At 42.6% G+C, this 10,010-nt stretch overlaps 5 protein-coding genes across 6 annotated transcripts; 3 read left to right on the top strand and 2 right to left on the bottom strand.

Annotated features, from left to right (window-relative positions):
* The first annotated feature begins 774 nt into the window (after positions 1-774).
* On the top strand, positions 775-4,320 carry LOC133846238 (eukaryotic translation initiation factor 3 subunit C). 2 transcript variants are annotated; one of them, XM_062281070.1, is made up of 3 exons: positions 775-923; positions 1,179-1,298; positions 1,371-4,320. In XM_062281070.1, exons 2-3 carry the CDS (start codon positions 1,206-1,208, stop codon positions 3,993-3,995), a joined length of 2,718 nt encoding a protein of 905 aa, XP_062137054.1. In that variant the 5' UTR covers positions 775-923; positions 1,179-1,205; the 3' UTR covers positions 3,996-4,320. The 2 variants fall into 2 exon arrangements, with proteins under 2 accessions (XP_062137054.1, XP_062137055.1); XM_062281071.1 differs by lacking the exon at positions 775-923 and adding an exon at positions 996-1,014.
* Positions 4,321-4,496: 176 nt separating this feature from the next.
* On the top strand, positions 4,497-5,289 carry LOC133846243 (TP53-regulated inhibitor of apoptosis 1-like). The gene is made up of 2 exons (XM_062281075.1): positions 4,497-4,749; positions 4,826-5,289. Exons 1-2 carry the CDS (start codon positions 4,603-4,605, stop codon positions 4,943-4,945), a joined length of 267 nt encoding a protein of 88 aa, XP_062137059.1. The 5' UTR covers positions 4,497-4,602; the 3' UTR covers positions 4,946-5,289.
* Positions 5,290-5,689: 400 nt separating this feature from the next.
* LOC133846241 (complement component 1 Q subcomponent-binding protein, mitochondrial) lies at positions 5,690-6,967 on the bottom strand. The gene is made up of 2 exons (XM_062281073.1): positions 6,663-6,967; positions 5,690-6,507 (listed from the first exon to the last, which is right to left on the bottom strand). Exons 1-2 carry the CDS (start codon positions 6,874-6,876, stop codon positions 5,921-5,923), a joined length of 801 nt encoding a protein of 266 aa, XP_062137057.1. The 5' UTR covers positions 6,877-6,967; the 3' UTR covers positions 5,690-5,920.
* A 77-nt stretch (positions 6,968-7,044) lies between these two features.
* LOC133846240 (rRNA N6-adenosine-methyltransferase ZCCHC4) lies at positions 7,045-8,741 on the top strand. Its single transcript, XM_062281072.1, has 3 exons — positions 7,045-7,503; positions 7,563-7,757; positions 7,813-8,741. The coding sequence occupies exons 1-3, from the start codon at positions 7,121-7,123 to the stop codon at positions 8,555-8,557; spliced, it is 1,323 nt and encodes a 440-aa protein (XP_062137056.1). The 5' UTR covers positions 7,045-7,120; the 3' UTR covers positions 8,558-8,741.
* A 14-nt stretch (positions 8,742-8,755) lies between these two features.
* Positions 8,756-9,598, bottom strand: LOC133846242 (protein transport protein Sec61 subunit beta). The gene is made up of 3 exons (XM_062281074.1): positions 9,439-9,598; positions 9,161-9,375; positions 8,756-9,095 (listed from the first exon to the last, which is right to left on the bottom strand). The coding sequence occupies exons 1-3, from the start codon at positions 9,439-9,441 to the stop codon at positions 9,008-9,010; spliced, it is 306 nt and encodes a 101-aa protein (XP_062137058.1). The 5' UTR covers positions 9,442-9,598; the 3' UTR covers positions 8,756-9,007.
* Positions 9,599-10,010: the final 412 nt, after the last annotated feature.

A 10,010-nucleotide genomic window follows, 5' to 3' on the forward strand; every position in this document is an offset into this window, starting at 1 on the left:
ATGATTTTAATGTCATTTTTAATTTTATATAAAATTGTAAACTTTTGGCTTAAATACAATAACCATTATTATTAAAACATAGTTTTCTTAAAAACAAAGAGCTTTCGAAAGCTGTTTTATTTAACACCTTCAACGAGTGTGACCATTGAATAAATTTGTAAAATATACTTTTCGCGAAAAGAGATATACCAGCACTCGAAAACTGCTCTTATTGACACTTTGGACTTTTCAGTTAACATTCTGGCAGTTTTACAAGGGCGCCCAATTTAAAAAATTTTGTTGTTTCAATGTTTACCAATAAATCTCGGTGTCGCCTAAAAATCGTAATGTACTGTCTAAATGTCCTCCTCCAAATTATAAAAATTATTCGTAAGAAATCAAATGTTTCTGACATTTTTTGTGCGATTGGTTGCAAAATTAATATTTTACACCATTATTTTAAGCAACTGGAAAATAAATAATTCCACTAGCGATATCGTATAATTAAAGGTGTTTATTAGGTGTGTTAAATGTATTCATATGCTAGGAATTATTTTATAAACAAAAGTAGTCTTTTGAAAAACTTGTTACTAATCAAAAAGGGGATTGGCAGGCCCGTCTGTTATATTATAGGACTACAAATTAGCCAAACAATCAGACATATCGATAAGCGAAACATATTTTTGGGTGTGACCATCATTTCAATATTCCAAATATTTATAGGTACAAAAATTAAGAGTTTTGAATGAAATTATAATTCAAGTAGTAGAAAATCATCTATATGTGTAACAATAATTGTTAATTTAGCCAAAAAAAAATCAAAGTTTAAAAAAGTGATATAAACATCGATAATTCGATGGTGTTATCGATGTTTCTCCAACTCTGCTAAATTCTTCCTCTTTTCTTTGATGTCTTGTGAATGACATCGTTTTGCTGTAATAATTGTAAGTTATTATTAAAAGCGTGGCAAATACAATAGGAAGTTGTTGCTACTCGATAGTGCAACTAGCTCTGCATGTGTTCCAAGTGTCTAGTGTACGGATATATCATAAAATAGTGACGAATTTGTGCGGTCAATATTTTGCAAACGCCATGTTGGCCGCTTGCACATAACCTCAACCACCAAGTGATACAGCCCCCGAAACTAATGAAATCAGTTAATAATTTGTATACGTTTTAATATATTTTCATTTTTATAGAAAACGGCATAAGCAGAAGTAAACAACATGTCACGTTTCTTTGCCAACGGTTCCGACTCGGAATCCGAGTCCAGCGAGGAGGAGGTTCAGTTGCAGAACTACAACAAAGCCGCCAACTTTGTGAGTGCACAAATTTTCCTTACTAATATTGCTCAGATCCAATAATTAACTGCAATTCTCTTTGTGGCACAGCAATTCAGTGACGACGAGGAGGAGGTAAAACGTGTGGTGCGCTCCACCAAGGAGAAGCGATATGAGAACCTAACAGGCATCATTAAGACGATACGCAACCACAAGAAGATCAAGGATATACCGAATACGCTAAGCAGCTTCGAGGACTTGACGCGCGCCTACACAAAGGCGTTGCCGGTTATCTCGAAGGAGGAGAACGGTATTACGCCGCGCTTCTACATTCGCTGTCTTGCCGAGCTAGAGGATTTCATCAATGAAGTGTGGGAGGATCGCGAGGGTCGCAAAAATCTCTCGAAGAACAACTCGAAATCGCTGGGCACACTGCGTCAAAAGGTGCGCAAGTATATCAAGGATTTCGAGGATGATTTGGCGCGTTTCCGAGAAGCACCCGATCAGGAAAGCGATGTTGAGGAGGGCGACGGTGACGCACACGACAGTGATGCGGATCGCGATGGCGCCGACAGCGATGCCGGTGTTGTTGGCACTGGTAAGCTGCCCGATCAGCCCAAGGCTGCCAAGTCGGCGCCGTCGAAGGCGATTGCCGATGACGATGATGATTCGGATGATTCAATTGACTGGGACTCGGACACCGAATCGGAGACGGAGTCGTCCGAGGATGAGAATCAATACCAGAACATGCGTGAGCGTTTCTTGAAGCGCACCACCGAAAAGGAGGATAAGGACGATGATAAACGCAAGGACAAGCGCAAGGAGCAGAAGCACAAGGTGCGTAAACGCGCCGAAGATGATGAGGATGGCGAATGGGAGACCGTTGTCAAGGGCAATGTTGTCGAGAAGCCAAAAATGTTTGAAAAGGATGCCGAAATCGACATTCCTCTGGTGCTGGCCAAACTCGTTGAGATTATGTCTGCCCGTGGCAAGAAACGCACTGATCGTCGCCTGCAAATTGATCTGTTGTTCGAGCTGCGCGACATCTCCGAGCAGCATGAGCTGGGTACACCAATTAGTGTCAAGATTCACTTTAACATCATTTCGGCCATCTTCGATTACAATCAAAAGATTTCGGAACCCATGAAGCTGGAGCATTGGGCACTGTTGCTGGAGGTGATGCAAAGCATGCTGAAATTACTGCTCGCCAATCCTGATATCAACATGAACGAAAGCGTTGCTGAGGAGCACGAGGAATACACCGCTGCACCGTATTTCATTCGCGGTTGTCCTTTGGCTGCCGTTGAGCGATTGGACGATGAGTTCACCAAGCTGCTGAAGGAGTGCGATCCGCATTCCAACGATTACGTATCGCGTCTTAAGGACGAAATCAATGTGGTGAAGACCATTGAGCTTGTCGTTCAATACTTTGAACGCTCCGGCAGCAACAACGAACGTTGTCGCATCTATCTGCGGAAGATCGAACATCTATACTATAAGTTTGATCCCGAGGTGCTGAAGCGCAAGCGTGGCGAGCAACCAGCTGCAGGTTCTGGTCCCTCCTCGGTGGAGGTGATGGACAAGCTGTGCAAGTTCATTTATGCCAAGGACGACACGGATCGCATACGTACGCGTGCCATATTGGCGCACATCTATCACCATGCAATGCACGACAATTGGTTCCAGGCACGTGATCTGGTGCTGATGTCGCATCTGCAAGATAACATTGATGCAGCGGATCCATCAACACGCATTCTTTACAATCGTATGATGGCCAATTTGGGTCTGTGCGCCTTCCGACAGGAGAACGTCAAGGATGCCCATCATTGTCTCGTCGATCTAATGGTCACCGGCAAGCCAAAGGAATTGCTCGCCCAGGGTCTTTTGCCGCAGCGTCAACACGAACGTTCTGCGGAGCAGGAGAAGATTGAGAAGCAACGTCAAATGCCATTCCATATGCACATCAATCTCGAACTGCTCGAATGCGTCTATCTGGTGTCGGCGATGCTCCTCGAAATCCCCTACATTGCTGCCCACGAGTTCGATGCACGCCGTCGCATGATCAGCAAAACCTTCTACCAGCAGTTGCGTTCTTCAGAGCGTCAATCTCTGGTGGGACCACCAGAGTCGATGCGTGAACATGTCGTCGCTGCTGCCAAGGCAATGCGTTGTGGAAATTGGCAGGCTTGTGCCAACTTTATTGTAAACAAGAAGATGAACACCAAGGTATGGGATCTGTTCTATGAATCGGAACGTGTGCGTGAGATGCTGGTCAAGTTCATCAAGGAGGAATCGTTGCGTACATATCTGTTTACGTACTCCAACGTGTACACTTCGATCAGCATACCTTCATTAGCCCAAATGTACGATCTACCATTGCCCAAGGTTCACTCGATCATCAGCAAAATGATCATTAATGAGGAGCTTATGGCCAGCTTGGATGATCCCAGCGAAACGGTTGTCATGCATCGTTCAGAGCCATCGCGTCTACAGGCTTTGGCTATGCAATTCGTCGACAAGGTGACCAATCTGGTGGATGTCAACGAGAAGGTGTTCGACATGAAGCAGGGCAACTTCTTCCAGCGCGGCAATATGGGTAATCGCGATCGTGGCTACAATCGCAACCAGAACAACCAGGGTGGCAACTGGGGTGGCCAGCGTCGTCGCCCGCGTGGTGGACACCACAAACAACAGCAGCAGCAACAGCAGCAACAACAGACCATCGAGGAGGAGTAGACGCCACACGTCGATCAATCACACTAACATCCGCAGCCCACAAACAAATCCATAGCAATGGCTCAGGAATTGAGATGGCAATTGAGATGGAAGAAGAGAATAACAACTACTGCTACCAATAACTGTGACCAGGCCTCCGATTCAGTGTCATCTTTGAAGCTGAATCGGAGGTCTGCATTCTCTTCCAGCACCGATTTTCAATTACTCGCTGTACTGTGAATTTGTTTTAACGCTCATTATGCTTAAAAAGAAGAAAAACTATTGATAAATGCATTTTGTATGAACTTAAATCTTAAAGTGCGAAAGTCTATGATTAAAATAAACTGTAAAAGAAACTACAACAAAAACAAAGAAAACAACAAGCCTTTTTTTTGACTAAATTAATAAGATTGAAATATTGACATTTTTAATTTTCGATTAATTTTTAGTGTACTCAGCATACTAGCGATAAACGAAGCAAAGTGCGCACTCTTGTGAATCGCTTTTCGATGTTTCATATATCGATGTGCTATCGGCAGCCTATCTGCGGCCAGCGCACATTTTCTGTTGGCTTATTGAATAACAAAGTTGGGGCAAATTATTAATTAAAATTACAAAAATACACAAAATGAATAGCATTGGCGACGACTGCAACGAGCTAAAGAAACAATACGATGCATGTTTCAACAACTGGTTCTCCGAACGCTTTCTAAAAGGACAAACAGACGACTCCGTGTGTGCGCCCATTTTCAAGGTCTATCAGGAGTGTGTAAAGGTGAGTGGAAGTGGCAAGGAAGGGGTTCTTTGCCAATTATTACCGACCACATGACGCATTTATTAACCATCCACAGCGTGCAATACGTGAGCAGAAAATCGAATTGCGCGAAGTTGAAACGGATTACACCACGACAACTGAGTACGACAACAATAATAATGGAAGTGGAAGCGGGAGCAAGCCGAGCAAAAGTTGACCGCCATCGTTCAGTTTATAGCCAAGTATTACTGCATCGATCACAACAAGCGAGCCTCAGATTTGTATTAGCGTTGAGCAGCAGCCGGTTGGGAACGAGGATTCATTCCATCATCAACAGCAGCAGCGTCGTCGGCACAAGCAACGAAGCGACTCTGCTACAATCTAAAAAATATGTAGAACCAAAGGTCAGGATGAGTTGCCACAAAATGTGTAATAGAAATAGAAATTTATTGTTAAGTTGAAACATTGTTACGGTCAAAGTTTTGTATATACATATATTGTAGTAAATGTTTTTGATTAATAGACGACAATAATAAAAAAAAAAATACTTCAAATAAAAGTGTATGCTTCGGAGAGGTTTTTGAAGTGATTTGCAGAGAATCTCTCTTATCACTGCCCTAGCCTTGAGGTCAGGTGCTTCCCCGCCTGGGATTTTGCTTCTATAATACTATTAAAGCGGCTAAAGCAATCAGCAACAAAGCATAGACAAAGTAAAGCTTCAATTATCAACATGCAGTTTTTCTCGCTTTTGATGTGCCTGCTGGTTGCCTTTGCAGTTTATTTGGAACTTGCCACAGGTGAACCTTTTGGACCTCATCCCAAACTGGGTGAACACACGCGTCCGCAAACATTGCCACCCAACCGAGCACCGACACCTAATTTTGGAGCCTCACGCTGGTGAACAATGAAAAAACAATTATAATTAGTGGAATACAAGTTTATACAAGTATTTAAATACAAGTTATTTGAACAAAATCTGTTGTATTTTCACTCTTTTAAACATAAACATATATGTTTCCACATTTGGACTTATTAACTACATATGTATGTATGCAAAGTGGAGTCCGAAAGCAAAAGGACTAAAAACACCAACGATGAAAAACGTTTCCAGTCAAAATGCCATCGAATTTGCGGGTTGTCTTAAACATCTACAAAACTCTTCTCTTAAGATTAAATGCGGATGGCAAGCGTTTTATTTTCCGCCAGCAGTGAACTTGGAGAGTTTTTCCAGCAGTCCAATGTACGATGTGTGCTCGTGAGCGGTGGCCAAATCGGACAGTTTTTCAGCAAACTCATTGCTGATGCCCTTCTCCTCCAGCAGATTCATTAACAGATCGTACAGATAACCATCGAGCACATCACCAGCAACGGCGTAAACTTTGTCGTTCCACTCGCCCTCAAAGATAGACAACTCGTCAATGGAGAAAACATCATTGTATTCACCTTCCTGTGCCTCGCCTTGCAAATAGGAGCAAGTGAATGACAACGTCGAGTTGCCACGAATAATGTCAACTTCGAATTGCGGCTTGCTGCGCATTTCACCCAAATCGGGCTTGTCGGCATTGGGATTGATCTCGGGCTCCTCCTCGCTGTCCACAGTGTGGTTTACATTGAAGCTGACCACTACCTTTTCCTTATCCGTTTGCTTGGTCAACTCGACATCGGCTCCACTCAATTTGACGCTGAAACCATCCAAAGTGGTGGGCACAGTTTTGCCCTTTTGCACTTTACGCTCAGCGATGATCTCCTCAGTGAGGAATTCCACCAATTCACGTTCACCTAATCATTAGAAAAGCGATTATTAGCAGATTTCTAATTCATGTTCTGCGATTTCATCAGCAGCACGTTTTTGAGGTTATGTAATGGTGGAACAACATGCCCCATTGAGCTGTGCTTGTTTAGGGAACAGCTTTTTATGTTAATTAATGGCTTACCCTTTGTGTGCACATTGCAACCACATGTGCAATTGATGCTTGGCTTGTGCACGTTCAGCACAGTAACGTGGTCGCCGCCGCCTGTTCCACCAACCGTCGCCGGCTTTTTGGTCATGTGCCACAGGCTGCGGGTGAAATCACGTTTGCCCAAAGCTCCAGTTGCAGAGCTGGCTAAGCTGGCAAATCGAAGGGTTGCGGTCTTCAGGCTGTTCATCTTGTTATATAATAGGAAGTATTTGTAATAATCAAAAAAGGAAAATGTGCTGCCGCCTTCTTCAGTCTGTGTTGCAACTTGCAATGAATGTGACCGTAGTACGGATTTCTAAATATATCTAATAACATTTCTTGTTGCCAGATGGCAACGCACGACAAACGTAATTTTTTTAACCAGATGGTAACGCTCTTTACGTACAAATGTGCAGTCTGCTGGTCAGTTAGAAAACCAAAACAAAAAGCAAATGAATGAAAACATCAAAGAAAAACTCCTTGTGGAAGCAGAGGAAGATGACGCGTCTTCAGCTGAACAACATCCCAGCTGCCCCCATGGTCCCACAGTACTCTTCTATCGCCAAAGTCAAACACCCGCAGATGGTTTCTTCGCTTGTTCTGCGCATCGTAATCCAAAACTTTGTGATTTTCGCATGAATCGTTTGGATTGGAATGGCAATCAATTGCCGCGTTGCTCTAAAGTCCTAGCTTATTCTAAGACGAATTGTGCACATGATTCAGATCCCACCAGTCACCTGGAAGCGCTGTCACAAGATGATGTGCACGCTCAATATTTCTTTGATGAGAACGCTTTGCGTTTCTTTGCAGATCAGTGCCAAGCATTAGACATCAGGTAAGTTTTAACTAAAAGTGCCACTTAACTTCATAGTTTCTTATAAATTTACCCTTTAGTAAAGTTATCTGCATGGGCGCTCCACGCCTCCACTTTCATTTGCGGCGCAACAAGAATATTGCAAGTTTTCTGCTCGACTTCGATGATCGGTTCGGTAGCTATCTGAGTCCAAAGGAGTTCTGCCTCTATAACATGTGCAATAATCATTTTTTCTACGCTCGTCAACCCTTCGAGGACTTTCTTAAATGTGACCAGTGAGTCATATCCTTTAGTTTTCCAATTTATGCTAACTTTATTGAATATTTGCAGAAATGAGCGTGTCTTAATTGTAACCGATCCTCCATTTGGCTGCCGCACCGAGCTCATTGCTCACACTCTGCGCTCCCTGATGCGGCTGCATAACAAAATCAATGGCCTGCCAGTGACACCATTGGCCATCTTTTGGGTCTATCCCTACTACATGGCCAATTATATAAAGCAGGATATGCCAGAACTTCAAGTCTGCGACTACAAGCTTAACTACACCAACCATACCCGCTACACCAATGTAGGAGCCTCCCGACGTTGCCACGGCTCACCAGTGCGCGTCTTCACTAATGTGCCACTGCAACTGCTTCGGCTGCGTATCGATGAAGGTTACAAGTACTGCGAGAGCTGCCAACGATTTACGGGAGTGGAGAATGTACACTGTAATCGCTGTGGCAATTGTTGTGCACAGAATGGCCAAACCTACAGACACTGCACTATCTGTGATATGTGTGTGAAACCCAATTATGTACACTGTCCAAGCTGTCGTCGTTGCAGCCAAGTCGAGGGTCACAACTGCAAGTTGTATCAATCGAAGCAGCTCTGTTGGCTGTGTGGCCATCGGGGTCATGTTGAAAGCAATTGTCTAACTTGGTCGCAGTTGCGGCACAAGCGGAATATACATACACACGGCTGCATGATTTGTGGCCAAAAACAGCACACTGAACGCAATTGTAAACAGCGTGGACGCTATTTTAAGGAATCCCAGTTTATGGGCCAAACAACGATAGCACTGCGAAAGCATTAAAAGTACACACAACCTTGTTCTGTTTAGGTTTTTAAACACACTGTTTTAATACGAAAAAATCATTTGTTCTTAACACACATCAGCATGAAGCATGTCCACCATAAATTGTGGAATGCATTTTTAATGTCTATGCCACAAAATCAAAAAAAAAATTGTTTTGCAGCAATTTGAAGTAAATTGCAAATTTCGACCGAAAAATTATGATGTATAAAATTTTTTAGTTTATCAGTTTAACGAGGGGTAACTTAAGCTTAGACAATTATTATTAATTTCAAGTGGAAAACACCAAATGCCTCAACAAACGGAATGCAGATACAACAGTATCAATGTTGTTGTTGTTGTTTGGGCCACTGTTGTGATATGAAATCTGATGACGTCGACAATTTGTGGTTCGCGTTGCGTTGCGTTCGTTGAGGTGAAAGTATTTTGTATTTGCTACGATGAAAGTGTCTAAGAACGGTTGTATTTGCCCCAAATGTGCAGCATGAAGACTGAGGCGATGAACAGCAGCGACATGACCAAAACAGGAACTGGTCCACTACAGAAGAAGGGGAGGAGGAAATTAGCCACGGTAATTAATTGTTAGTTAGCCTGCCAACTTACACTTTAATGCCGGGGGAATCATCTGTGTAGAAACGCCACATGCCACCAGTGCCTGCGCCGCCGGGAGCACGACTCCTTGCCGCCGTTGTTGTTGTTGTCTTGCGTTGCTTCAAAGTGCTGCCGCCGCCGCCGCCAGCGGCTGAGCTACGTGGCGCCGACAGTTTGCTGGGCGAGCGTGAACCGCTGCCAACGGATGTGGAACTTGCAGGAGCAGGCTAAAATCATTTAGCAGAACTTAATTGAAGTTGTTCAATTGTAGATAAAAGGTTGTAACTTACCATTTTAATTTATATGTTTAATGTGAATTAAAAGTAAAATATGCACTAAGCTCGTGAGTTCTGTGTGCTGACCTGGAAAGTGTTGAATGCGCTGAAATCAATTTGACACTTCTCTCTTCGTGTCGGGTTCGTGTTCCACGTCACCGGGCATTCGTGTTACACACTATTTTGTGTCAAATATGATATACCAAAAAATGGCAGTTCCGCAATTAACAGTCTGGTTACACTTTATTACTTACTTCACAAAACAATAAAAGGCGCAACTTTTCGAATAGCTGTATATTCTGATAATATATAAAAATATTTTAACAAATATTAGTTTTGTTATCAACCTTCAAAGATTTTCGATAATTATGTATAAGGTATAACAAGGTAAAACCGTGTCTAATACTGAGAAGAAAATACTTTTAGTATTTCTTAAATATTTCGTGAATATATCATTTTTGTTCACACTGGCTAAACACTTTGACAGCGTACATTCGATAACATCTATCGTAAAATTATCGGACGATAATTTATTTAAATTTTATAATTTCATTGTTTTCATAAATTTTAAATTTCATTGATAAAAC

The sequence above is a fragment of the Drosophila sulfurigaster genome, chromosome 3 (assembly GCF_023558435.1).
Source record: "Drosophila sulfurigaster albostrigata strain 15112-1811.04 chromosome 3, ASM2355843v2, whole genome shotgun sequence".
In the NCBI taxonomy this organism is placed as follows: Eukaryota; Metazoa; Arthropoda; class Insecta; order Diptera; family Drosophilidae; genus Drosophila; species Drosophila sulfurigaster.

What these genes read in the sequence shown, in the direction of transcription:
- LOC133846238 (XM_062281070.1), top strand. Translation starts at nt 1,206, where the DNA reads ATGTCACGTTTCTTTGCCAACGGTTCCGACTCGGAATCCGAGTCCAGC. An exon ending in ACAACAAAGCCGCCAACTTT is followed by an intron (nt 1,299 to 1,370) that starts GTGAGTGCACAA and finishes TTTGTGGCACAG; the next exon opens with CAATTCAGTGACGACGAGGA.
- LOC133846243 (XM_062281075.1), top strand. Translation starts at nt 4,603, where the DNA reads ATGAATAGCATTGGCGACGACTGCAACGAGCTAAAGAAACAATACGAT. An exon ending in TCTATCAGGAGTGTGTAAAG is followed by an intron (nt 4,750 to 4,825) that starts GTGAGTGGAAGT and finishes AACCATCCACAG; the next exon opens with CGTGCAATACGTGAGCAGAA.
- LOC133846241 (XM_062281073.1), bottom strand. Translation starts at nt 6,876, where the DNA reads ATGAACAGCCTGAAGACCGCAACCCTTCGATTTGCCAGCTTAGCCAGC. An exon ending in TTGCAATGTGCACACAAAGG is followed by an intron (nt 6,508 to 6,662) that starts GTAAGCCATTAA and finishes TCTAATGATTAG; the next exon opens with GTGAACGTGAATTGGTGGAA.
- LOC133846240 (XM_062281072.1), top strand. Translation starts at nt 7,121, where the DNA reads ATGAATGAAAACATCAAAGAAAAACTCCTTGTGGAAGCAGAGGAAGAT. An exon ending in TGCCAAGCATTAGACATCAG is followed by an intron (nt 7,504 to 7,562) that starts GTAAGTTTTAAC and finishes TTTACCCTTTAG; the next exon opens with TAAAGTTATCTGCATGGGCG. An exon ending in GACTTTCTTAAATGTGACCA is followed by an intron (nt 7,758 to 7,812) that starts GTGAGTCATATC and finishes GAATATTTGCAG; the next exon opens with AAATGAGCGTGTCTTAATTG.
- LOC133846242 (XM_062281074.1), bottom strand. An exon ending in GATTCCCCCGGCATTAAAGT is followed by an intron (nt 9,096 to 9,160) that starts GTAAGTTGGCAG and finishes CTTCTTCTGTAG; the next exon opens with TGGACCAGTTCCTGTTTTGG.